The sequence below is a fragment of the Mesocricetus auratus genome, unplaced genomic scaffold (assembly GCF_017639785.1).
Source record: "Mesocricetus auratus isolate SY011 unplaced genomic scaffold, BCM_Maur_2.0 Super-Scaffold_100011, whole genome shotgun sequence".
In the NCBI taxonomy this organism is placed as follows: domain Eukaryota; kingdom Metazoa; phylum Chordata; class Mammalia; order Rodentia; family Cricetidae; genus Mesocricetus; species Mesocricetus auratus.
The window spans coordinates 53,614,200-53,641,159 of NW_024429195.1; the positions used below are offsets into that span (position 1 = coordinate 53,614,200).

A 26,960-nucleotide genomic window follows, 5' to 3' on the forward strand; every position below is an offset into this window, starting at 1 on the left:
CTGGAAACTGCTAGACAGGATCTGGGCTGACCCTCCCCATCCCTTATCCCCGACTCCCTGGTCCAGCTTCAGGTATCCATGGACGGTGAATCTGAGGTCGGTTCTGCTCGTCCTCAACTCACTCAGCCTAAAGCCTCTTCCCATTCCAGGAGAGTTCAGTATCCTCCACGTTATCCCCGGGGTGCCCAGCCAGAGTGGTTCCTAGGGAAACCACTCTTGGATGACCCGGAACTCCGCACGGGGTAGCCTGCGCCGAGCCCCTCCTGTCGCCAGGGGGCGCCGCAGCAGCGGGGGCCCTCGCCCCCTCTGGCCCCGCCTCCAGCCCCGCCCTCTCTCCCGGGGGACGGCCGCTCTCGGCTCCCCGCCCGCTCGGCTCTTTGCGCAGGCGCAGTCGGCTCTCCCTCCACGGCTCCCCTCTCAGTGCGCCCGGCCGCAGCGGAGTGGAGCACTGTCGGTCCGTCGCCTTCCTCCGCGTCTCCGGAGCTGGGAGGGGGACGGGGACGCGCTCCCCTGCGGCTCTGCGTGCGAGTGCCGCTGAGCGCGGGCGGTGGCCGCGGCGGATCCGGCAGGTGAGTGCGGCAGCGGGCGGGCGGGCGGCAGGGAGGGAGAGGCTCCGGCAGTGTGAGCACCGCCCCCCTTCGGCGCCTCGCTCGCTCGCTCGCTCGTCCGTCCCGCCGGCCCGGAGCGCGGCCGGGCAGGTGCAGGAGGCGGCGGGCACGGCGGCGGATGTCGCCCGCCCACTGCGGAGCCCCGGGGACCGGGAGGGCGGCGGCTCCGGCTCACCGGGTTACTCATTAACTCTGCGGGCGAGCGGTCCCAGGCGCTCACCTGGCTGCCCGGCGCGGCCTGGGTCACGGAGTTGCCGAAGTCGCCCGCGGCGCGGTTGGCCGGGGATGTACGGGGGTCGCTGGTCCGAGAGCGGGTGTCCGGTTTCTCGTCCGCGACGGGTCCGGCCTGACTTCGGACGCGAGAGTGGGAGGACACCGGCTCAGCCCCTTCCCCCTCATGGGCCGCTCGCCCCACCGCCCCCCGGAAAAGCAGCTTGGAGGCTGGGGAAGGGATGGAGCCGGGTGGACGCTGCAGCACGCCAAGAGTTGGCAGTTGTTGGAGATTAAAACATCGATCCGTAATGGCTGGCTGGCTGGAGCACTCAGCACCGAGTTAGAAAGGATGCCCCAGAGGCACTTGAGTTTCAAGGAAATGTTGCCGGTTTCCAGCCTACCTGTTTATACACTTCCTCAGTGTCCCCCGGTCAAGGAAAGAGCCCTGCGATGTTATCATTATTATTTTCCCCCCTGTGGAATGATTGCATAATTGGAGGAGAGGCCGATAAGAGGATTAAAACAAACTGTTCTATTGTAAATCTTTTGAAAGACCCAGTTTCTGCCCATTACACTGTTAAGTTTTTTGTTGTTGTTGTTTTTAGACAATGAATGACAAATCGCGAGGAAAAGAGGAGGCAGGATAGGTATGCAGGCCTTCGTTGTAAATATTTGATACTGTTAAATATTTCACCAGTTTTACAGGTTCGGTTAGCGTGTGTTATTTATTTACTAGGGCTGTGCATTTTGAGAGGACTTTTCGTGCTTGGATAGACACTGAGTTCCCAATGTGGCCTGTGTGATCCAATCCTAACGGCTTTAGTTAGTGAGTGCGTCCCAGGACCTTAACAATTATACAGGTTTACTCAGTGATGCATTCTTACCATAAGCACAAACATCTTTAAACTTTTTTCTCTTTCCAGTCCAACGAGGTTTTGAATTAATGCATATCTCTGTGAATGAGTGTGCTTGATGGAAGCTTCCTTGCTCCCGTCACATAGCAACTTTCCAGTGATTTCAAATACATCTAAACCTCCCACGGGCTGTTATTTGTGAAGTTTTGATTAGTGATGTCTCTGTTAAAATCTAGCTGTACTTTTGAATCAGTATAGTTCCATACTTTTAAAAATGGCCTTTACCCCAGATTTTCTTTTTATTTTATGTGTATAGGTGTTTTGCTTGCAAATATGTCTGTATGTAGGAATCAGATCCCCTGGAACTGGATGGTTACAGACAGCTGTGAGCTGTCACGTGGGTGCTAGGAATTGAACCCAGGTCCTCTGGAAGAGCAGCTGGTGCTCTTAATTCTGAGCCATCTCTCCAGTCCTGTCCCAGATTTTCTTTAAGCCTCTACCCTGCTGCATATGTGGGTGCTCTACAACTATTTTTAAAAATGGAGACGTTCCTAGGAATAGCCCATTCCTCATTTTTTATGCTGTGGTACAATAGAAACCTGTAGTTTTGCATGTGTTGCAGGGGTTGGAGAGGCCTTTCTGTGCTGGGCAGCTTAGCTCCAATGAGAATGCCACAACCTTCAGTTCTGTCTCACCAAGCATGCGACCTTGAGTAAATCATTTAAAATGGCCAGTATTTGGCCATTTTCCGTGTTTCCACCCCAACATGATATGGGTGGGATGTGGATTTAGTTAGACATTCCGTTGGTGTGGGGGAGGGAAGAAGAACAAACTTAGCTTGACCACAGATTGGGCAAGGTGCCTGTTGTTTGAGGCTACCCTTGGCTGGTTAGTCCTAAGGACAATCTTAGGTTATAGGAGCTTTATCAGATTCTACAGACCTGGGAACCGAAGGGCAGAGAGTCAGAATGACTTGCTTGTGGTACTTAGTTCTCATTTATTACCGGCTGATATCAAAGCTAGGATTTAAAAAAAAAAGTGGGGCTCTCAAGCAGAGCTTTAAAGTCTGCTCCTTATGTTACTGATCTTGCTGAAAAAAGCTTTGCATTTAGCAGGGGTGGGGGGCGCATTGCAGGTGAGAGGTGTTGTTATTTGTGTGTCTGATTAAAACGACCCAGGTGTTCTGATGACAGTGACATCGCTGTTGCCACTGTTGCTAAGTTCCTGGTTCTCGAGTGCCAAGTCCTGATCCAAGCTGACTCCAGGTCATTTTCTCTCACCAACCAGGAGATAGGTCATTTATACCCCCTTGCTTTTTCTAATTGAGGAAATTGAGACTCGAGCGGTTGTGAAGCTTAGCCAGGATCATATGGCTAATTAAGTGACAGGTAGATTAGAAGTTGGGCAGCTTCAGTAGCAGGGCTGGGACCATTACTCAGCCATTGCTTCTTGTGTAAGTTGTGCTTGCTCCTAGTCACTCTGGCGTCGCACCAGGTCATGTTTGAAGGCTTGCCTGTTCCTAATTACTGTTCTTCCACTTCATGTGCAGGTCGTAATGCTGAAAAAATTGTTTTTAATTTAGCGTTTATGAGATAGTTGTGAGTGCAAATATGTAATTCTTATGTCACCAGAGGTTTTTAAATGAAATATTCATTGGGTATCTACTTTGCAAGCCAGTGGGGCTTAAAGGAAGCTATAGAGTCTAAGGTTGGAGGAGCATGTGATACTCCTATATATTATATGTTCCTCAAAACTTAGAGGAAGCTAGGGTATAGCTCAGCGGCCTGTGAGAGACTGAGTTCAGTTCCCAGGATGCAAAAAAAGCAAAAGCTCCCAACAAAAACAATTTAAAGGATGTATATCCATACATGGAGGTGGAAATATATGTATACATTTTGTTGAGTATCAAAACAGAAAGTTACAGTAATGGGTGCTGGGGTGGAAGCAGGAATGACTGGTAGGTAGGTGTGTGTTAAGGTAAGACAGAAACTTGTAAGGATATTGTTCAGGAAGATACATCTTTAAACTTTTGGCCGGCATGTAATTCTTTTTAAAACACAGGACAACCAATTTTGCTACTGTGTCTATTTGATTCCCTAAATGTCAGGATTTGGGAATTTTAAGTGGTTTCTCCTTATTGTAATGCTGTCCTCAGCTACCCCTGCTCCCTCAAGGCTTCTGTGGTGGATCTGTGCTTCTCCTGTGACCCTCCTTCACTTAGGTAATGGGGAAGAAGTACTCCCGCCGTACTCACTTGCTTCTATAGTGTTGGATACGTAGTTCTGTTTAGTTCTTTATTGATTTTGATATCTGCATTGCATCTGCCCTCTTCATGTGAACTGGATGTGTGCTTGAGGAGGTGGTTCTTGGAGCTCTTGGACAGCTGCCCTCTTCATGTGAACTGGGTGTGGCTTGAGGAGGTGGTTCTTGGAGCTCTTGGACAGCTGGCTTTCCTTTATTTAAGTCCAATTTGGAGCTGTAGCCTTGGGCTTGAAACTCAGGAGGGATTGCACTGGAGAAGCCAGAAACTGAAGTGTTCCGAATGAGAGCCCTGCGGATCAGGGCAGGAGGAGGGGTGCTTTTGACAACTTGGATTATGCTGTCTGCCTTTTCCTTCTGAGTTCTCTCACCTTAGAGCTGGAAGAGGTAGTTCCATAGACTGACATCTGAATATTGGCAACATGGTTCGCTAGCTATAGCCACAGACTAAGATGGCTTAGAAGGTGGAAGTTAGTTAGCAGAATGCTTGAAGCTTATGTGAGATTTGTTCCTAGTAGTTAACAAAGACCAGTGTTTTAAGTTTGTACACTGACTGGGAACGTGGAAGTCTTTGTTTTCTGTACCTAACCTATTTCACTGATGTTCCCACAAATGATAGATTTCATTCATTTTTAGCAACTGAGTAAGACACTGGACTACATTGACTTTAGTAAAATCAAGCTCCTGTTTATTATAATTTGCATGTTGTGCTTTTCAAAGTCCTGTAAGGAGAGTTAAGGACAAGGCTCAGTCAGGAAAGTGTTTGCTTGACTTTGATTCCAGAACCCATGGAAAACGCTGTGTTAGCTACTGTTCCGTTGCTGTGATGAAATAACATGGCCAAAGCAGCTTATAGTGGAGTTTAGTGTGGATTATAGTTCCAGCAGGAGTCCGTATTGGCAGGACAGCATGACAGCAGGCAGCCACAACAGGAAGCTGAGAGATCCCATCTTTACAGCAGGCTTAAAGCGGAGAGAGCATGCAGGAAGTAGGGCTAGGCTATATGCTCCCAAAGCTTATCCCCAGTGAAGCACCACCTCCCCAAACAACTGAGAACCAAGTGTTCTGTAGGAGAACCTGTGGGGGACATCCCTCATTCAAACCACCACAGGTGCAGACCAAAGACTGAAACAGGCAGATCTCCAGAGCTCAGCAGCCAGCTAGCCTGGCATAATCAGTGAGAGACGTTTCCTCAAAGCAGGGTGAATGGTGCCTGAGTAACAACACCAGAGATACTGTCCTGGTCACCACATGTACAGGGATGAACACACACACACACATACATACTCACACACACACACACACACACACACACACACACACACACACACAGCTCTCTCAAAGACTTTCACAGTTAAAAAAAAATCTCAACAAAGTAGTAACCAAAGAGAATAGAAAGGACACAAAAAGTGACACCTAGGGTTGGTTTCAATGGCTGTTTGAGGAAATAGAGCACAAGTAAGAGAAGTTGAGATGGTAACGTTTTTCTGTGTGGATGTTCCCACCTCTCAGGATTGATAGGGTTGATGCAGTGAGACTGACCTAAGAAATCCTGTGTCTTTCCGACTCTGTCGGCTGCTCCTGTCTTCAGGTCAGTTTTGTCTTGTAACTGTGTCTTTAATGAAGTGGGGTCAGGTGTTGGCATCAGACACAGCAGACTTGCATCGTCTTATTTGTTGACTATTTGACTTTGACTGCTTGTTGTTGAGTCTGTTTCTGTAACAAGGATGGGGGACCATTTTAAAGGATGCTGTGATGCTCAGCTAGGTTGTGTATATGCAGATTAAAATAAAGCTAACTCCTGCTCTGGGTATTCCCAGGGTATGACCTCGGCGTTGGTCTGACCTTTATAATTTATGTAGCCCTTTGTGGTAACCATTCAACCAGTTGTCTCTTTCTAATGACTGCATTATAGTGTGGCTATGCTTCTCAAGATGAAGGTCTGACTCTTCAGGATAAACGCCAAGAAACAGTTTCATGTTAAATGAAGCATTTAATGGTCTGTCCCTCAGCTGCCTTCCTGGCTTGATTTTCTGTCACTGTTTCCGATGCTAGTTTCCTTAGCATCCGACCCTTATTCCCTGAGCGTCCTATCTTATTTCCCTGCCTTGTCAATCCAGTGGATGCCTCCCTAGCATTTACGATGTAAGTTATAATTTACTCTCCTTAGGGCACCCTCTCCCTTCATTCCCTGTGCCTGCAGGGTTATCCCTGGCTCTGCTGGACCACATACCATCGATTAAGTCTGTCTGCTGCTGTGTTTTTAGATGTTGGCTGCACCTGGTGCCCCAACGAGCTGAACCTGGTGACTGTCCTTCTGTTGTATATACTGAAAGTCTACGGAGGTGTTTAACAAAGTGAACTAATGGGGGAGTTTGTAACACTTCAGTTCATGTTCATGCTACCATTGAAGTAGCAATCTAATGTTTAATTTGGGGCCATTCTTTAGACATTCATGCTAAATTTAAAAGCCATCTGAGAATTAAAAAAAAAATCTGGCCAGGTGTGGTGGCACATTGATTTAATTCCAACATTAAGAAGCAGAGGCTTCTTGAGTTTGGGGCCAGCCTGGTCTACATAGAAAGGTCTAAGTCACCAGTGCTACCTACTGAAACCCTGTGTAAAATGAGAAAAGAGAAAGGTGGGGGGCACATGGCCTGGTCGCCCAGCCCCAGCCATCATTCAGTAGTCTGTAAAGAATAAACTGAAAGGAGGAAAACACACTTCTAATCCTTTTTGGAGTTTTGAGGCAGCGTCTCACTCCATAACCTGGGTCAGCCTGGGCCTTATGGAGAGTGGACTGGTCTGGAGCTTGCAGGTTGACCTCTGATCCTCCACATGGGCCCTGTGACAACATCATGCCTACACACATTCATACACAGTGATAATAACAATTAAATGTTTAAACACTGAGATCCTTAGCTTTACTACTCTGATGCCATATAACCTTTGTTTATTTCTAGCTGTAGTCTCTTAACAATGTTTATAAATGGAGAATCAAATGTGTGCTGGTGTACCCACCTATCCTCTACATGTAAAAGTTTTAAAAAGTAGCTTGCTATACACTGTTATTTTCCCTGTTATTAAATGTATCAGCTTATCCTCAAGGTCACTCCAACAGTGTGTGCAGATACTATTCCTCTTTTTATATGCACAAGTAACACTTCATTATGAGGCTGTACCTCAACATACACAGTCTTTTGCTGTTACAAATGATAATGTTTGTCTTCTTTGTTTTTCCAGTTTGCCTGTTTATCCTTGGGCTGAATTCTTCACTAAGAGCATGCTGGGTCATATGCTGCACCAACCTGCCGCTTTGCTAGGTATTACCTCATTTTCTTCCAGAAGATTTTCTCATTTTGCACTTCTAGAAATTAAAATGATGTTGTACTCTGTAATTGAGTGATCCTTTAAGGTATACACATCTGAATTAGACATAAGAGGGATAGAAGGAAGGGCCATGGTTACTGATAAAATGTCAGTTTAAATACAGGCTCCTGCCATTGCTCTTGGCTAAGCCCAGTCCTAGATGGTAAGCACCCTTTGCTGAGGGAGACACCACGTACTGGATGTAAGACAGAGGAAGCAGGCTGGCACTGAGCTGTAAGCTTCCTTCTGCTGCCAAGTGATCATAGTGCCAGAAGGTGTTGTGATGTCTCCTAAACCAGCTGTGGATCCTGCAGGCTACAGCCCTGACCTGTAAAGTAAGACATGTCCATTTGTACAGTCGTGGCAACAACATTGTGGGATTAACCAGTTGCTTCCTGATTGGATTTGAGAACTGTTCTATGATTGATACTGTAAACCTGGTCATAAACCTATGTCTGGAGACGTCACAGACCCTAGCACAGAATGTACTCCTGATGTTTTACTAAGTGAACACGGAAGCCTAACTGCCTTCTAAATATGTGTGTTATTGCTCGTGCTACTACCAGTGTGGGTCAGTCAAACTTTTTGCAGAAGGCAGTAGTTAATACAGAGAATCCTAAGTGGCCAGGGTGCTCAGGATAAGTGACTGCCGTGTGCTTAGCCCCAAGTGATACATCTGCCCCTGCCTGGCCCAGGGAACATCCCCAAGAGGAGTAGGAAGAGTAGTAGAGCCAGAGGACAGAGGGACTCCAGGCGCTGTTCTGTGGCACGGCTGTTGCAGTGCTGGGCATATAGCAGCTGTGGCTGTCTGCATAAGACCTGCACAGATAAAATAAGGATCTGGGGATGGGAGGGACGCTGCTTGGGAAAAGAAAGCATCGACAAGAGTGGGAGAGGGATAAGAAGAGGAGATGGGGTGAGTTAGCATGATTCTGTACACATGAGATCGCCCAATTTACTTTGAAAGTCAGTTTAGTGTAAACACATTTCAAAGTTGTTTATTTCCTGTACCTCAACATGAATTAATCAGTAAACTATATGAAAATGAAATATATACTTTTAGCATAAACTTTTCCTGCCTGCATATTTGTGTGTGAATCATGTAAAAAGTGAAAATGGTTCTTTTAGGTGAAAAATTAATTTAGAAAGTACTATCTGAGCTTGCATTTGGCACAGGAAGTATTTTACATTAAATTAGTTGAACTTCGAGGACTGAAAGTACCATTTGCTGTTAATAAATTTGTTATTAGTAAATTTACTTACTTTGAAGCTGGACATTTGTAGATTTGACAAAATTTTGGTTGTTCATACATGGCCACGTAGTAATCTGTAATTTTAAGAGACTGTTAATTGTATCTATGTTTTGTAACCTTCTTATTCTCTGCTGGGTAATTTTTAAGGCTTTTTATTGGGGGTGTGAGAGGGCTTCAGTTTGGCAGGTGAATGGGTATTTCTGGTTCGTGGGGGAAGGGACATGCCCAGCTGCTTCTTGGTTTGGAGGTCTGGAGGGCCGCTCACAATGGCCCCGGGCTCTCTAGAAGGGCCTCGCTGGAAAGGAGCCAGTTTAGGCCTTTGCAGGCTCTCACTTTTTGGACTTTCCCCTATAAGATTAAAAAAAAAAATCAATGGTTTTCAAGATTCCTAGTTTTACAATTAAAAGAGCAACTTAAGGGAGACAGGTCTTATTTTTTGCATAAACTTTGTAAAATCATTTGTAAAATACTATATAAAGTAAGTATTTTTTGCTAATGTAGAAACTGAAGTATACTTGTTAATAATGGCCATGAAATAAATGTTTATCAGGAGCACGGTATTCCTGAGTGATTTTAGGGATTCTCTTCAGTGCTCATGGCAGCCAGGAGATGGGGGTGAGGAGGCATTGGGGATGGTGATGGGGAGGTTTTGGGGATGGTGGTGGTAGTCAGGCCTGTTCCTGGCCCATCATCTGGGTTTAGGAAGATGAAGCATATAGCCCAGAACTGGATCCTGGACCTGACCCATAAAGTCCAGAGTTGGAGCAGTCAGTGAATTTTGATCGGGGCTTGTGCATTTGGTGGTAGTTTTAATCATTTACTAGATGTTGATGATGATTTGTGGTCAGTTAGGAGAATACCCTCACTCTTAAATATAGTGTGTATATCCATGTATATGTGTACATATCAGTGGTTTGAAACCTCATACAGCTCAAAAATGTTAATAACACCCTGATAATGGGGACTATTACACAGGAGCTCTGAAGTCCTTATGTAAATTTAAAGTGATTTCAAAAGAAAAACCACTGGTATATCTGAAGTCACATCCAGTACAAGGTGGAATAGAATAGTTGAACTTAAGGCTTGCTTGTTCTAAATGTGTTTGTTGTTGCTGTCTTTTTTACTTTTTCTAGCCAAGGTTATAGATGATAGCAAAGTTAAGAAATTAAGACTTTTCTTCATTCCTCATATCTTTTGATTATACCTGCTGTGACAATATTTCTATATTTCCATATCTTTTCCAAATCAGGTTACCTTCTGTGTAGTATTTCTACCATGAGATTACTTTGCAAATGTTAAGAAGGCTTTTTGGCTTTCATTTTAAACTGTATTTTATTGTAAGCTTATACTTTATATGGATTATTTTACAGCTTAATGCATTTTGATTTAGTTTTAATTAATCCCTGAAAATAATCTTATTCTTTTGACTTTAGCTTAGACTGTCTTAGGATGAAGCCTTTGCTATGGCTAATGACCCCTTGGAAGGCTTCCATGAAGTGAACCTTGCTTCCCCTACTTCTCCGGACCTGCTTGGTGTGTGTGACCCAGGAATCCAAGAGCAGACGACCTCGCCCAGTGTCATCTACCGGCCACATCCTTCGTCTTTATGCTCTACTCCTCTCCAGGCTAATGCCTTAGATCTTTCTGATCTTCCCACACAACCTGTGTACTCATCCCCTAGGCGTTTAAACTGTGCGGAGATACCTAACATCAGGTATGAGATCACCAGCACGCAGATCCCAGGGTCAGGTGTGAGATCACCAGGGTCAGGTGTGAGATCACCAGGGTCAGGTGTGAGATCACCAGGGTCAGGTGTGAGATCACCAGGGTCAGGTGTGAGATCACCAGGGTCAGGTGTGAGATCACCAGCACGCAGATCCCAGGGTCAGGTGTGAGATCAGCAGGGTCAGGCGTGAGATCACCAGGGTCAGGTGTGAGATCACCAGGGTCAGGTGTGAGATCACCAGGGTCAGGTGTGAGATCACCAGCACACTTATTTTGTATTATTATTTTTAAAAGTTTGCTTGGATGTCTTAAATTACCCTTTTTAGAAAATTTGAGTATGCCCATGTAGAGTGATACATTTTAATCCTTAGACCAGGAATTGACAAACTTACGCAGGTGTCCAGATCAAAAAATATTTTAACAGGCCATATAGTTTTCTTTTTTTTAAAGATTTTATTTTTTTGCATGTGGATGTTTTGCTTGCATGTGTACCTCATATGTGTAGTAACTGAGGAGGCAAGAAGAGAGCTTCAGAGCCCCTGGAGCTGAGTTATAGATGGCTGTTAGCCATCATGTCGTTGCTGAGATTCAAATCTGTGTCCTCTGCAAGAATGGCAAGTGCCCTTAACCACTGAGCCATCTCTTCAGCCCCAGGCCATACAGGTTTTGTACCAACTCTTCAGTTTTTTTTTTACAGTGTGAAAGCAGCCACAGGTAGTATGAATAAGTCTGACTGTTGCAATAAAAGCTTGTGGCCACAGAAATTTCATACAATTTTTACAGGTCATACAGTTTCACTGATTCCTTGTTAGCCATTCCTGGCTTGTGAGCCTTAGGACAGCAGTGGAGACTTGATTCAGCCTTCAGCTGCAGTCCGTGACCCCTGTCCTAGAGAATAGCACTCAGTAGCCCTTTCTGGAATGATGAAAGTATTTCTGTGGTGTGCACTGTGAGTGATAACCATTAGCCACATGGGCTGTTGTTGAGCACTTGAAGCATAGCTGGCGTGCGGACCTGCCGTTAGTTAGATGTAGATTGGCTAGTTCATTGGAGCGTTTGTGATATGCCTTCTGAGCTTTCTCTACTTGCAGCATTCATGTTCCGGACCCAACATCAGCTGCTACCTCTGGAGTGGCAGTGGGACTCACGAAGCTAACATCAAGGAAGGACAGCTGCAATGCAGAGAGGGAGTTTTTGCAGGGCGCCACCATTACAGAGGCTCCTGCTGGCAGTGATGACATCTTTGGGTTGAGTACGGATAGTCTGTCACGTTTACGGAGTCCATCTGTTTTGGAAGTTAGAGAAAAGGGCTACGAAAGATTGAAAGAAGAACTTGCAAAAGCTCAGAGGGTAAGAAAACCATGTTGTCTCCATACTTTCTGTTAGAATGACGACTTGGGATGGCAGCTCATAAACACATTCTTACAGTGCTGGACTTCTCCCTCACTTACGCTTACCCTCACGGGACATCGTCCGTGAGTGCAGAATTGGCTGAGTGGTAAAGAAGCTCTGCCCAGGACTAGGAACTGGAGAAGTGAGATCCCGAAACTCTGTACCAGCTGCTGTCTGGCTTGCTTTATCTCTAACAGTCTTAGGGATTGTGTCTCACAAGAACTGTCTCATTATGTGGTTGGCTTGGTAGTCACTCACTGAAGCCCTCCTGTCTAGTTCTTTTTACTTGGAGGAATTATTTAAGTGATAACACCTTTCTTCTGCTGATTGTGAATATTGTCTATATTTTACATTGGGAAATTTTCTTTCCTTGATACATTTCTATTTGTCTTCATATTTATAACCAGCTCTTATCGTACCCCACCCCCAGACTGAAATACAATTGCAGAGAGAACTGTATAGCAGGGTGCTAAACTTGTCTCATGAGTGCTGGGATCTGAACTCTGGTCTTCATGACTGTGCAGCAAACATTCTTAACTGTTCAGTGCTCTCTCTAGCCCAGGACGCGTTGTAAATGAACAATCTTACTTTATCAGCCTAGAAACAACATGGTGAGCAGATGATTGGGAATGGTAGAGACTGAGCAGAAGTCAGTGCAATTAACAAGAGAAATAGGAAACAAGTAAAACAAGATGTGGATTCTTTAAAACAGCAATAAAATTGACAAATCTCTGGCAGAAAAAGATTTTTAAAAAGATACAGATTATCCACATTAAGAGTAAGACAGTTATTACTCCTGATTACACAGGCAGGAAAAGTACAATTTAGGGATGATAAGAAAAATTCTGTGTATATAAATTTGACAGCTATGTCAAATGCCAATTTGTATTTTAAAAATTGAGAAAATTTGTCAAATTCTTTCCTGCCATGATATTGTCCAGGCATGTCTTCCACCATCTATCTACCATGGCTTTCTAATTTTTCCCCCATTTATTTATATTTTGTGTGTGCATGCGTGCTTATCTCCTAGCTCTCTTTTGAGATCTTCAGTTTGTAGCATTTAGAGCTGTAGTACGGTAACTGAATATGTGTGACCAAGTCCATACTAAATTGTATTAAAGTGAGTATAATATAGTTTTAACATTAACTTAGGATTCAAATCTTGAGGACTTGAATGTGAAAATATTTTCTGAATTCTGGTAACTAACGAATCAAAATTACATCATTGGTCATTCTGAATTCTGATGGTTCTTAGCTGCCTTGTTTTCATTTAATTTATTTGTACCTTCCTATTTAATGTAAGTTTTGCTTTTTATCCTTTCTACTAGTATGTGACCTTTAACTGGTGTACTTAGACTATTTGTACTTAACACAATATTGGTTAAATTTGGCTAAATTTATTGTCTTACTATTTGTATTCTGTTATTCTGTTTCATCTCCTATCTTATTCCTGCTTTTGTATTAATTCACTATTTTTGATAATTTACTTTCTTTGGCTTACTGGCTAATTTTTGTTGTCTTAGCTTAGTTGTGGCTTATAGTATACTATTTTAACTTGTCACTGTCTACCTTCCAGCAGCATTAAATGTACAGCGGAAGAATCTTAGGAACTATATTTTCTTTTTTGCTTCCAGCTCTGTGCAGTGATTATCATATACTTTATACACATGCTTTTATTTTGCGTTAAATATTTGAATTTTTTTTTTCCGAGACAGGGTTTCTCTGTATTGTTTTGGAGGCTGCCCTGGAACTCGCTCTGTAGACCAGGCTGGCCTCGAACTCACAGAGATCTGCCTGCCTCTGCCTCCCGAGTGCTGGGATTAAAGGCGTACGCCACCAATGCCCGGCTAAGTATTTGGTTATTTTAATGGGATATAAATAATACATAAGAATTTTCAGTTTTTTATACACAGCTGTTTCCAGTATTGCTCTTTTGTTTCATGTGTATCTAGATTTCCAACTGGCATTTTCTTTCTGTTTGAAAGGCCACCTTTAACATGTTTCCTGTTCTCAGGTGATGTGAGCTCCCCTTTGCTTCAGTTTCTCATTTCATTGGGTACAGACTTGAAGGCCGATACATGCATTCTTTCTCTCAGTAGTAAAAGGTTTTGCTTTGTTTGTCATCCAGCACACATTGGTTCTCACAGCAAGCTGCTCTGTATGTGATGTCTGTGCTTTCTTGCTGTGGTGAGTCTTCTGTAAGCCCTTCTATTATGACTGTAGTTTTTGCAGGGCTGTGTGGTGTCTGTGTGTATGTGTGCATGTGTGTATGCGCGCATGTACACACTTTAAAGAGTGTGATGTGCTCTTGAATCTGTCGGTTTTTGATTTTCATAAAATTTTGGACATTTTGGCTTCTGTTTCAAAAATCTTTCCTTTCTTACGTTCCTTTCTTCGACTTGTTTGTACGTTAAGAGTGTGGGCTCTATCCTTTTTCTTAGTCTTTTTCCCTCCACTTGTGTTTCATTGTGGATAGTTTCTCTTAGTTTCCAGTGCTGCTCCTTTTGTGGGATCTAACATATTTCAGACTTTGTAGTTTTCATGTCTCAAGTTTGAACCATGTTAATAAGTAGTTTGCTTTTGTTGTGTAACATGGTGGCCTTTATGTCCTAATACTTCATCTGCTCATATAACTCAGGGCTCGCTGTATTTCTCACTCTGGATGATCACAGTCTTTTCTTGGCAAGTGCCCAGTGGCAGTTCTACAGTTCTACAGTTTCCTTTTCAAGCAGGTTCATGAGGCAGACATTTCCTGAGATCTTATAGATGTATTACTTTGTGACCTTATGAAACATAGCTCGGCTGGATATAAAACACTTAATTTATAGTCTAGGGATTCTTTAAAAAATAGTACTTCCTTGTTTTGTGGCATATAGTATTGCTGTTGAAGTTTCAGACTGATCTGATTTTTTTCTCCCTTACAGGTAATTTGGCTTTTTAAAAAGTTTTTAACAGACAGAAAACATAAAAATCATATACATTAATATATTACTATTATGTATGTAATACGTTTCAATATATATGTATGTTGTGTCATGTTTAATCATGTTAATTTTCTAGTGACAAAGTTCTTGAAATCTTTTATTATAGGTTTGAAATGGTCAGCACATTATTATTTGTAGCCACCCTGCTGTACAGTAGCATACCAGAACATCTTGTTTCTGTTTAACTGTAACTTTACATATCGTTTTTGTTTCTCATGTGCATATAACTTGAGTTTCTAATGGAGTATTAGGAGGTTCCAATGAAGGAACAGGATAGCTAGTGTGCCTTCCTTATGATTGTTATATATTTGTCACCACTTAAATCTAGAGTCACACCTTGTCTAGACAGGTTTCCTCTAGGGCAGTGTTTCTGGGGGTCTTAGCGACTCAGCATTCCACTGTGAGATCAGTTTTTGCATGGGAGCCTTTTCTCAACCTGTCTGCAGTGGTTTGATGGTTTTCCAAAAACAGGTTTTCCCTTAGTGTGAGGCTGTGCTGAGAGGCTCCTCGTTCACCACTGTTAAGAGTGGTTAAGAGTTTCCTAGCAGCTCAATGTGCACTGCTGGGCCAGTGAGCTCTAGGATCTGTCCATCCCTGTCTCCTCGGTGCTGGGGTTACAGATGTGCTCTGCTGTGCCTGGCTTTTTCATATGGGTCTGGGTCCAAACTCGAGTCTTTGTGCTTTTGTCCCAGGGACTTTACTGACTGAGCCATCTACCTCCTCTGAATAAACATTAAAAACAAATTAATTTTATTGGTATTAATAAGCAGAATTAAAAAGAAGTACATGCATGGTAGAAATAAGTATACTGAGAGAAAAGCATATGCTTTTTTATATATTATTCATATTTAATCTCTGGATATTTTATGGAAGAAATCTAATGTAACATGGTGGGATTAGTTGTAATTGTAGTTGTCTGGCTGTCTTCTATCTAGCAGGTACTAGGCATTTTCAATATGAACATATAGGCACTGGTGTTAATATTTTATAATTTAGCTAGTAACTATTATGTAGTTGATACAATCTCATTTCAGACTGAAGAGATCTAAAACAAAATTATCAATTTCTCATAGGAATTGAAGTTAAAAGATGAAGAATGTGAGAGACTCTCGAAAGTGCGAGATCAACTTGGGCAGGAGCTGGAAGAACTCACAGCTAGTTTATTTGAGGTTGGTTTGTTCATTGTGGCCAAGAGCAACATCTCAGTTTTATATGTTGATAGAATTGGTTTTGTGAAGGAATCTTGAGAAGGATATGGCTAGCTTCATGAGTGTTCATAGTCCCTCTAAGGAAGAAAGAGAACATAATCTTTAATTATGAAAGGAAATGTAGTCTAATTTAAAATATTGTAAAGAAGAAAATAGAATTCCATAGGTTATCAATATCTGGTGGTTTAAACACATACATGTGTGAAAGGAAAGGTTAGTAACTTTAGTTTTAAATTTTACCAGTTGTTTAGGGGCTGATTTTTAAAAAAATTGTCTTTCATGAATGTAAACCCTTGAGGAATAGTCATTGCTGCAGGGTTATTTGAAGGACATTAGGTGGCATACCTCTTCATTAATAGCTTGCTGTCAGGACCAAGATTTCTATTCAGCTTTGCTTTGACTTTTGATAGCAGTGTCATTGACACAGAGAAACAGATGCAGAATAGAGTCCTGTATGAAGTCACAGAGTCCTGTGTGAAGTCACAGAGCCGTGTGTGGAGTCATAAAGTTCTGTGTGCTGTCACAGTGTCCTGGGAGCTGTCACAGAGTCCTGAGTGCTGTCACAGAGTCCTGTGTGAAGTCATAGAGTCCTGTGTGATGTTACGGAGTCCTGTGTGGAGTCATAGACGCCTGTGTCATGTCAAAGAATCCTGTGTGAAGTCATAAAGTCCTGTTTGAAGTCACAGAGTCCTGTGTGAGTTCACAGTCCTGTGTGATGTCACAGAGTGCTGTGTGATGTCAGAGAGACCTGTGTGATGGAATAGAGTCCTGTGTGAAGTCACAGTGTCCTGAATGTAGTCACAGAGTCCTGTGTGAGATCACAGTGTCTTGTGTGAAGTCCCAGAGTCCTGTGTGAAGTTGCTGTGTCCTGTGTGAAATCACATAGTCCTGTGTGAAGTCAAAGTGTCCTGTGTGAAGTCAAAGTGTCCTGTGTGAAGTCACAGTCCTGTGTGATGTCAAAGAGTCGTGTATGAAGTCATAGAAACCTGTGTGAAGTCAGAGAGTCTTCTGTGAAGTCAGAGAGTCCTGTGTGAAGTCACAGAGTCCTGCGTGAGGTCAAAGTGTCCTGTGTGAAGTCACAGAATCTTTTATGATGTCAGAGAGTCATATGTGATGTCCCAGAGTCCTGAGTGCTGTCACAGAGTCCTGTGTGAAGTCATAAAGTCCTGTGTGATGTCTCAGATTCCTGTGTGAGGTCACTGAGTCCTGTGTGATGTTACATATTCCTGTGTGAAGTCATAGTGTCTTGTGTGAGGTCACAGAGTCCTGTGTGAATTCACAGTGTCCCTTGTGAAGTCAGCAAATCCTGTGTGATGTCACAGAATCCTGTGTGAAGTCCCAGAGTCCTTTGTGATGTCACAGAGCCCTGTGTGAAGTTACAGTGTCCTGTTTGAAGTTAGAGAGTCCTGTGTGAAGTCACAGTGTCCTTTGTGGAGTCATAGAGTCTTGAGTGGCATCATAGAGTCCTGTGTGATGTCACAGAGTCCGATGTGATGTCACAGTGTCCTGTGTGATGTCACAGTGTCCTGTGTGAAGTCACAGTGTCTGGTGTGAAGTCACAGAGTCTTTTATGATGTCAGAGAGTCCTGTGTGATGTCTCAAATTCCTGTGTGATGTCACAGATTCCTTTGTGATGTCACAGTGTCTTGTTGAAGTCAGAGTCCTGGGTGATATCACAGAGTCCTGTGTGAAGTCACAGTGTTGTGTGTGAAGTCATAGATTCCTGTGTGATGTCAGAGTCCTGTATGAAGTCAGATAGTCCTGTATGAAGTCACAGTGTCCTGTGTCAAGTCAGAGAGTCCGGTGTGAAGTCATAGAATCCTGTGAGAAGTCACAATGTGCTGTGTGATGTCATAGAGTCCTGTGTGATGTCACAGAGTCCTATGTGATGTTACAATGTCTTGTGTGAAGTCATATTGTCCTGTGTGAAGTCATAGATTCCTGTGTGAAGTCAGAATCCTGTGTGATGTCACAGAGTCCTGTGTGAAGTCAGAGAGTCCTTTGTGAAGTCCCAGATTCCTGTATGAGGTTACCGTGTCCTGTGAAGTCACAGTGTCCTGTATGTACTCACAGAGACCTGTGTGAGGTCACAGTGTCTGGTATGAAGTCACAGAGCCCTGTATGAAGTCATAGAATCCTGTGTGAACTCACATTCCTGTATGATGTCACAAGTCCTATGTGAAGTCATAGAGTCCTGTGTGAAGTCATAGAGTCCTGTTTGGAGTCATAGAGTCCTGTGTGACGTCATAGAGTCCTGTGTGATGTCACAGTGCCCTGTATATAGTCACAAAGTCCTGCGTGAGGTCACAGTGTCTTGTGTGAAGTCACCTGTATGTAGTCACAAAGTCCTGCGTGAGGTCACAGTGTCTTGTGTGAAGTCACATTGTCCGGTGTGAAGTCACAGAGTCTTTTATGGTGTCAGAGAGTCCTGTGTGATGTCTCAGATTCCTGTATGATGTCACAGAGTCTCGTGTGAGGTTAAAGAGTCTTGTGTGATATCCCAGTGTCCTGTTGTAGTCAGAGTCATACGTGATGTCACAGAGTCCTGTGTGATGTCAAAGAGTCCTGTGTGAAGTTCCAGAGTCCTATATAAAGTCACAGTGTCCTGTGGGAAGTCACAGTGTCCTGTGGGAAGTCATAGAATTCTGTGTGGAGTCATAGAATCCTGTGTGGAGATACAGAGTCCTGTGTGAAGTCACAGTGTCCTGTGTGAATTCATAATCTTTTATGATGTCAGATAGTCCTGTGTGATGTCCCAGTGTCATAGTCAGAGTCATGTGTGATGTCACAGATTCCTGTGTGAATTCCCAGAATCCTGATTGAAGTCACAGTGTCCTGTGTGAACTCACTGAGTCTTGTGTGAGGTCACAGAGTCCTGTGTCAGTTCACAGTTTTCTGTTGAAGTCTGAGTGTCCTGTGTGAACTCACAGAGTCCTGTGTGATGTCACAGAGTCTGTGTGAAGTCCCAGAGAAATGTTTGAAGTCACCGTGTCCTGTATAAAGTCACAGTGTCCTGTATAAAGTCACAGAGTCCTGTGTGGAGTCATAAAATCCTGTGTGAAGTCATAGAGTTTTGTGTGAAGTCACATAGTTCTGTGTGAGGTCACAGTGTCCTGTGTGAAGTCTCAGAGTCTTTTAGGAAGTCAGAGAGTCCTGTGTGATGTCTCAGAGTCCTGTGTGAGGTCACAGAGTCCTTTTTGAGGTCACAGAGTACTGTGTGAAGTCACAGAATACTGTGTAGTGTCTCAGAGTCTTGTGTGAGTTCACAGAGTCCTGTGTGAGGTCACAGAGTCTTGTGTGAGTTCACAGAGTCCTGTGTGAGGTCACAGAGTCTTGTGTGAAGTCACAGTGTCCTGTGTGAGGTCACAGTCTCCTGTTGAAGTCAGAGTCCTGTGTGATGTCACAGTCCTGTGTGAGGTCACAGAGTTGTGTGCGAAGTCAAAGTCCTGTGTTATGTCACAGAGTCCTATATTAGGTTTTAAGAATCCAAAACCTCAGAGTAACAGAACAAAAATGGATGAGTGGAATTGCATCTAACTAAAACCTGTATACAACCATCACCAAAATTAAAATGTAGTGGAGTGGATGGAGAAACATTTGCAAAGTGTGTCTAGCAAGAGGATAATTGCAACATGTTTCAGGAATACCAAAAAGAGCAGTACAGTAAAAAATAGATTAAGTACTGTTCTCTAAAGAGATGTGCTGGCAGAAGATACATGAAATATGTTCAGCATCATCAGTCAGGCAGCTGCAAATTAAAACCCCAGTGAGATGTTACCACATGCTTATCATGTAACAATGCACGTGTTGGCAAGGATGTGATGCTGTTGGTGTGGGTATTATGGATAAAAATATGGAGATTTCTTTTTAAAAGTTTAAAATAGAGCTGTGCGGTGGTGATGCATACCTTTAATCCCAGCATTCAAGAGACAGAGACAGACAGATCGCTTAATTTTAGGTCAGCCTGGTCTACATAGTGAGTTCCCGGACAGCCAGGGCTGCATAGTGAGACCTTGTCTTAAAACAACAGCAATAAAAGCTACCAAAAAGTTAGCTCCCCCACCCCCTTAAAAAATTGAAACTGGAAGCAGGTAATCTCACTTTTCAATGTACATCAAAGGAAATAAAATTAAATCTTGATATTTATATTCTCATATTCATTGCTATAGTATTATCACAAGCCAGAGGTGAACATATACTCGTCAGTGAATGAATAAAGTTGGAGCATACTGTGTATTTATATAATATGTCCATTTTTAAAAAAGGACATCAGGGTCATGGGCTCTGTGGGTGCAAGTGCTTTCTGTGCAAGCTAATAACCAGAGTTCAATCCCCTAATAGAGTACCACTCCTGATGGTTGTCCTCTGAGACACACACACACACACACACACAAATTATAAAAATTAAAGAAAATTCTAAGCATTTGAGGCAATATAGATGACTATATGTGAAAAGGACAATGGTGCATGGCCTCCCTTTTATGTAGGTTCTGAAGTACTTGAGTAGATTTTGGTTACCAGGGGTTGAGGAATAGGAGAAACAGAGATGTTTGTTAGATGGTTTCAGGTGTGTTGGAAGTTTGCTGAAAAGTAGACCTTAAGTGCTTCCACTACCAAAAAAATAGGGGCAAGGTGAGGTTCTTTTTTTAATAGAAAGTATAGCCTTGACTGTTGTTAAATTTTTATTGAGACAGGCAGTTCATTTATGTGTTATCTCTGGTTGCTTCCACACTGCAAAGTTGAATCATTGTAACAAAACTGTATGTTGCCCTGAAATCCAGATGCCATTTGACCCTTTATAGAAGTTTGGTGACTCGTAGTACTTATCACAGCTCCTTAAAGGGAGTCTGTGTAGCCGAATGTGGAGGTTGCCTAAAAACAGGACAACAGGAAAAGGTGTCTGTGTGCACAGTAACCAGAAATTAATTTGAAACCAAGCACATAATGGATCTCAGGTTTGCACTGCAAAATATGGAGGAGGACTGAAAATACTATGTCCACAGCACCTACCCAGCCTGCACTGGACCTGCACACAGTAGGCCTGTCACCAGTTAAGCATAGACTAGGAGGGGCTCATGGGACCATACCCCATCCTGATGAACTGTGGACCCTGGTGGGTTCTGACAAGATGCACTCATTGTCTTTACCTGTGTACCACTTGTATACAGTCAGCCCACCAGGACCCAATGGTTAGTTCAAAACAGGGTCACAAAATGACCTAGGGAGTCAAAAGTCAGCGTGCAAAGACGTGAATGTGAGAAGGGACTTGTAAAAGGGCTGGTTGACAGGTAGGAGGGAGACAGGACCGGTTGGGTGAACGTAGCCAGAATGCATTGCATACATGTATTAAATTGTCAAAGAAGAAATTTTTAACGAAAGTTACGTATTTAAAAAATAATTTCTAGCAGTTTCTGTAATGGTCCTAAATATACTTCTGCCATTTTGTTCTAGAGTGGTGGTCTCACTATTGTAAAATGGCCAACCTGATATCTCAAGTAGAGACAATTTGGAAAGTTCTGGTGTATAGTGCTTGCATCATCTCACCTTCAGAAAGGCAGTAAAACAACCCAAACAACTAGAAATTCTACATTCTGACATTTTGTTGATTGGCAGTCTCGTGCCATATGCCTTATCTTTTCAGATGGTTCACAGGATAGCACCCTGCTCTTTGAGGGCATAGTTACACCTGTGTATCTTTCATGGTATCTCTATAGCAGCTGGAAAGGTCACCTTATGTCTCACTTGGGCTTTATCCCAGCCTTGATTCTGGTTGTTCACTGTTTCCTTATCTGATGCTTTCAAAGATACATTTTAGAGGTGTCAGCTCTCCCAGGTGTCCTCTCTGAGAAGTTTGATTCAGATTGCATCGTTGACATTAAGAGTCCATTGCCTGTCAGTTCAGCAGGTACCCTGCTTGGCATTAGTGTCTTCTGCATTTAGAGTTAAATTAGGAGAGGTCAGAGTAGATGGGTCCATTGTTTTGGAAATATCTGCCAGATAGTCTTTTGACAGCCCCTCCTTACCCAGAAAAATTCAGCAAATCTGCAACAACTGTTGTTTTCCAAAGGGAGATGCTGAACTGGCTACCCCTGATGGTTCTTAAGCACTTTGCCAGATAAGCAGCGTAATGGTGCATGAAGTATATCTGTGGTTCATCTCATTTCATTATAAGTCACTGAGGGTGATCATTCGATTATTTAATATCATCTGAGGTTCATATTCACATGACATGTAAGCTGCTGTCCATCAAGTCCCATACCATAAGAGCAAACGAGCAACCGTGAGTGCCATGGCATGCTCCAAGGCAGAGTTCCACCGTGCGTCTCGGCATCTCACAGGCCCAGGGTAGTTGTTGGACTGTTCATTAAATATCTTTTAATCTCCTTTGGATATATTAAGAGTTCTGAAATACGAATTCTTAAATCCCATGTTGTTTGGATCCATTTTAATCTCTTAGATTATTTTTCGCAAAAGCATTATCTTTAAAACTCAAGTTCATGTTATTATCTTCCTTAAAAAAGATTTTATCTTTCACTTAGAATAAAGTCTGGGACTATCATCTCGATTTTTTCATCCTTAAAATGTTCCCTTAAGCATGTGCTCTTTAGGAGCAGGGCCTTTGTCTCTTTTCCTCGTTCATTGTCAACCTGGAACGGCATAAAGAGACGTCATGAGTAAATATTTGTGACTAAATGGCAGGCTCATACCTGAAGTATCCTACAGCTCATGCCTGTTTCATTAGAAGGTTAAGGCTACTAACGAGTAGACTCAGATTTCCCTTTCTAGGTCATGCTGTACAATACAGTTTTCACGTGTATCATTTTATTGGAAACTGGAAGTCCTCAGTTGTTGCTCCTGTTGAGGTGTTAACAGTTTTTACTTGTCCCTTTCGTATATTTTTTTCTGCAGCACTAGCAAATTTTTATATGTGTCAGATCGAGTGACAGACACCTAGTTGCACCTTGTTAGCTGGTTCTGTCCTGCTGTCATTCTCTGTTCATTTAACAGCCACAGTCCTGACACAGAAGATTGTTGGATTGGCTGGACCCACCTTGGCTGCCCCGGTGGCTGATAGGTACGAAGTGGAGAGTGCCTGGTCCTCACCCCTGTCCTTTTAATGTCAACTGGTTTTCCCATGGAGGACATTGAATGCTTAGTTCCAGGGTAGAACTTGACAGTGTAGTATGTCTTGTCGTAGGTAGCAGCTGAAATGTGATTTGAAAATGAATGCTAAAATACTTCGTCTACAAAGTTTGAGATGTTGCCTTTTCCAGGAAGCTCACAAGATGGTGAGAGAAGCGAACGTCAAGCAGGCCACGGCGGAAAAGCAGCTGAAGGAAGCTCAAGGGAAAGTAAGTCTCAGGCTTCAGTTATGGAGTAGGAAGGCAGCAGTCATCACTGTCTCAAGGGTGCCTTGGCAGCCTTCGGGGCCATTCTGATTGGAGAAGCAGCGCTTACTTTACATTTGGAAGCCACAAAAGCCATGAGCGAGAAAATTGTTAGGTGCATGCATGGAGTTGCCATTGACACTGGGCACTGGGGTGCATTTATATACCAGCCACACTTATTTAAAACCGTGTAAATCACATAAAAGGTTTCAATAGTCACATTGAAAAGTTTGTACTTACTTTTGTAACTCACTAAAAAAAGGACACCTAAATAGATTTTATTTTTTTAGGCGTGAACTACAGCTAATCGTAAGCTAACATATCTTGGTGATTTTGAGAATTCACATTAATGTTAGGTATTTTGGACCATTTTAAATTTTTTCTTTTGACATTACTGGCAGTTGAATCTAAGCCATCTGGAAACCCAAAAAACTTGGATTACTTTCCTTTCATTACTCCACAGAAAATACAAATTAAACTTATTTTCTGTTCTTGAAAGTGTTTTGACCAAATTGCTAATGCTTGGCCACATCTGTCATAGAGTATGTTGTGTGTGTGACGGTGCTTATTTCTTTTCAAGATTGACGTACTTCAAGCTGAAGTGGCCGCGTTGAAGACACTCGTGTTGTCCAGCTCTCCAACGTCACCGACACAGGAGCCTCTGGCGGCTGGAAAGACACCTTTTAAAAGGGGGCACACAAGGAATAAGAGTACCAGTAGTGCCATGGGTGGCAGCCACCAGGACCTCAGTGTGATACAGCCACTTGTAAAAGACTGCAAAGAGGTAACTCACAAGGACCAGCCCCTCTGACTTGTTCATTTCTGTCACGGAGGTGTCAGTCATGATCTTTTTTTTTTTTTTTTTTGCCACAAAATTTTTTTAGTACAAAATATGCAATATTAAGCTGGGGGAGGCTTTGTCTAGAGCTGGCTGCTTTCAGGGATCCTTCCCTCCTGTTCCCTACTGGCTGGCCTCGGAGCTCCCGCTGCAGACCTGGTGAGTTTCTGCATTTCAGGTTTTCACTAAGGGATCAAACTGGCATGTGTTGTATAAAGGAGAGTCGGCGGCCTCAACATCCTCACCAGTCGGGATGTCCTGTTAGTGCAGTATTTAATAGGAGTATAAGAGATGTGAAAATGAGATGATTTTCTTAAAGATATCATTATATCTTATTTGAAATCTGAGAAGCAGAATTTTACATCAGTACGAAAGCCCTGGGGTTGATTCAAACAATTAATCAACAAAACAAACAGAACTCAGAAATAATAGAAGCCTTACATTTTAGAAAACATAAAGATAACTTAGATACTGTATATTTTGAAGTACGTAGAGGGGATAGATCAAGAATTCTGGTTTTCTAAAAGCTGTACTCATCGTTGAGTTTAAGCTAATTCATGTTTGAGAAGCCGTTTGTTTGTATTCGCTTAATTTGTGTATAGAATCCAGGAATTACTGATTGAATTAGCAAGGTAAACTATTGTAATTGAGTTACCTTTGTTCAGCTATTAGTAAGAATATGGTAACCAGAAAAGTTTAGTTCTTGTCCAATTCTAAATGTAGCAAAATCTGAAATCCATATTTGTTCCTGTTAAATATCTAACATGCTTCTTTATTTGATTTCTTCTTTGACTTTATTTTAAATAGTGTACTTTAAAATTTTTTAGCTTTTATTATAGTTTTCACTTAGCAAGTATAACGGTTTTTCTCCGGTTGCTTACTGTAAAACTGTATGGTTTCTCAACATTTTAAAAGCTTTTCTAGTTTTGAAATGCATATGAATAGGTTGCATGTGTCCACTTTTGATTTCTGGGTATGCTTTATATCCTGGCGCTTTATGGAAATACCAGGAAGTTTTATTACACAAAAGAAATCAAGATTGAGCTGAAGTATGCCCTGGGACAATGTTCTCAACCTGTGGGTCATGACGCCTCTGGGGTTGAATGATCCTTTCACAGGGATTGCCTGTGAAAGACCATCAGGAAACAGAAATATTGACATTACGATTCATAACAGTAGCAAAATTACAGTTATGAAGTAGCAATGAAAGTAATTTTATTGTTGGGGGTCAGCACAACATGAGGATCTGCATTAAAGGGTTGCAGTGTTAGGAAGATTGAGAACCACTATTCTAGGGCTGTTTGTAGCAATCATATGAAATAGGATGTGTCTGTGTTTCTCTAGAAAACGTGATGGGACTCTCAGTCATCGAAGTGGGGTTCTGAAAGCTTTAACACACATGTGTGCAGACGTGCACAGTGTAGGGCTTTGGGGTCTAAAATGTCCTGCTGAATTTGTACGTAACTCTGTGTCTTAGTCAGGGTTACTATCGTTGAAACACTTTGACCAAAAGAATTTATTTTGCTTATGCTTCCGTGTGATCTTTCATCATCTAAAGGAAGTCAGGATAGGAACTAAACAGAGAAGGACCCTGGAGCAGGAAGGAGCTGACACAGAGGCCATGGAGGGTGCTGCTTACTGGCTCTTTCCCCTGGCTTGCTCAGTCTGTTTTCCTATTGAACCCAGGACCAGCAGCCCAGGGATGGTACTGGCCACAGAGGGCTGGGCCCTCCCCCATCAATCACTAATTAAGAAAATACCCCTTGGGCTTGCCTGTCTACAGCTGTATCTTGCGGAGACTTTTTCTCAATTGTGGTTTCCTTTCAGGTGACTCTCGTTTGTCTCAGGTTGACATAAAAACCAGCTGGCACACTGTGTGACTTTAGGAAGCTGTGTGTCTCTATTAGTCCACGACTTATCTATAAACCGGGATCATCATCTCTGCTTTGCACAAAATCAGAGGATTAAGTGTTTAGAAAGTGTTTAAGGAATCATGGTTCCTGAAAGAGTCAGCTGCTAGGAAATGGTTCCAATTGTTGCCTTTAAGCAATCTTTTGTTTAATTATCATTCACTTTCCTGCTTCGGGCTTATTTCCATTTCTTGATTAACTTCCCAAGTGACTTTGAAAATCTTAAATGTTTATCTCTTAATGAACTTTATCCTCTTGCCTTTAGTATTGACTCAAGGCATTTATGAATCAGAGTGAAAAATAAGCACAAAGAGATCGCCATTACTGACCTTTAAAGCCTTTCGTGTCTTTGATGGGCGCTGCAGCTCTGGTTAGGCTATCCCAGGCCAGCCACAGCCCACAGTGTGTGTTCATAGTGTGGCCAGAAGCTCTCACCGCTCTGCGCTGGGATGCCTCTGTGCCAGCGCTTGTGTAGGTGCTGCTCTGTATCAGCAGGTTACCTGGAATGGGCTATGGGGATCTGAGGGTCTGCAGAGAAGAGGGCTGAGGTCAGCCTGAGTACAAGGAGGGGAATGAGGAGGGCCCAGGGGGGCGTGGCTCACTACTGCTAACTCAGGGTGGTCACAGTGGTCAGTGCTTGTGCTGCTCATCGCCTGTTCCGTGTACTTCCAGGACCGTCATCCCACACTCGACTTCACAGGCTGGACTTGATTTTTCTCACTTTAAATAATTGCTAATTTTCAGAAAAGACTGGTCAGTAGCACCTTTTATATTCAGGACAGTCTTTGTCTTCAGAGAGCTCTTGTATTGCAGGGCATAGAGGCAGGAGCCTACTCAGGTTCAGCCTGCTGAACATGGTGATTCCCAGAGAGCTGGGGTATGTAGTGAGGCCTTGTCTCCGATGAAGAAAGAATAGCCACAGTATTTGGAGACCCATGAGGTGCAGATGATGGCCACAT

General features: G+C 43.0%; 1 protein-coding gene across 1 annotated transcript in view; it reads left to right on the plus strand.

The window, feature by feature from the left end:
• The first annotated feature begins 386 nt into the window (after positions 1–386).
• LOC101842723 (RAB3A interacting protein) overlaps positions 387–26,960 on the plus strand; it is a 36,430-nt gene continuing 9,856 nt past the window's right edge. The window contains exons 1-7 of the mRNA XM_013121549.3: positions 387–569; positions 7,178–7,257; positions 9,990–10,270; positions 11,373–11,631; positions 15,731–15,826; positions 23,140–23,217; positions 23,834–24,037. Of these exons, the coding sequence (XP_012977003.1) occupies positions 10,020–10,270; positions 11,373–11,631; positions 15,731–15,826; positions 23,140–23,217; positions 23,834–24,037 (888 nt within the window). The 5' untranslated portion in view covers positions 387–569; positions 7,178–7,257; positions 9,990–10,019. The remainder of the gene's footprint in view (positions 570–7,177; positions 7,258–9,989; positions 10,271–11,372; positions 11,632–15,730; positions 15,827–23,139; positions 23,218–23,833; positions 24,038–26,960) is intronic.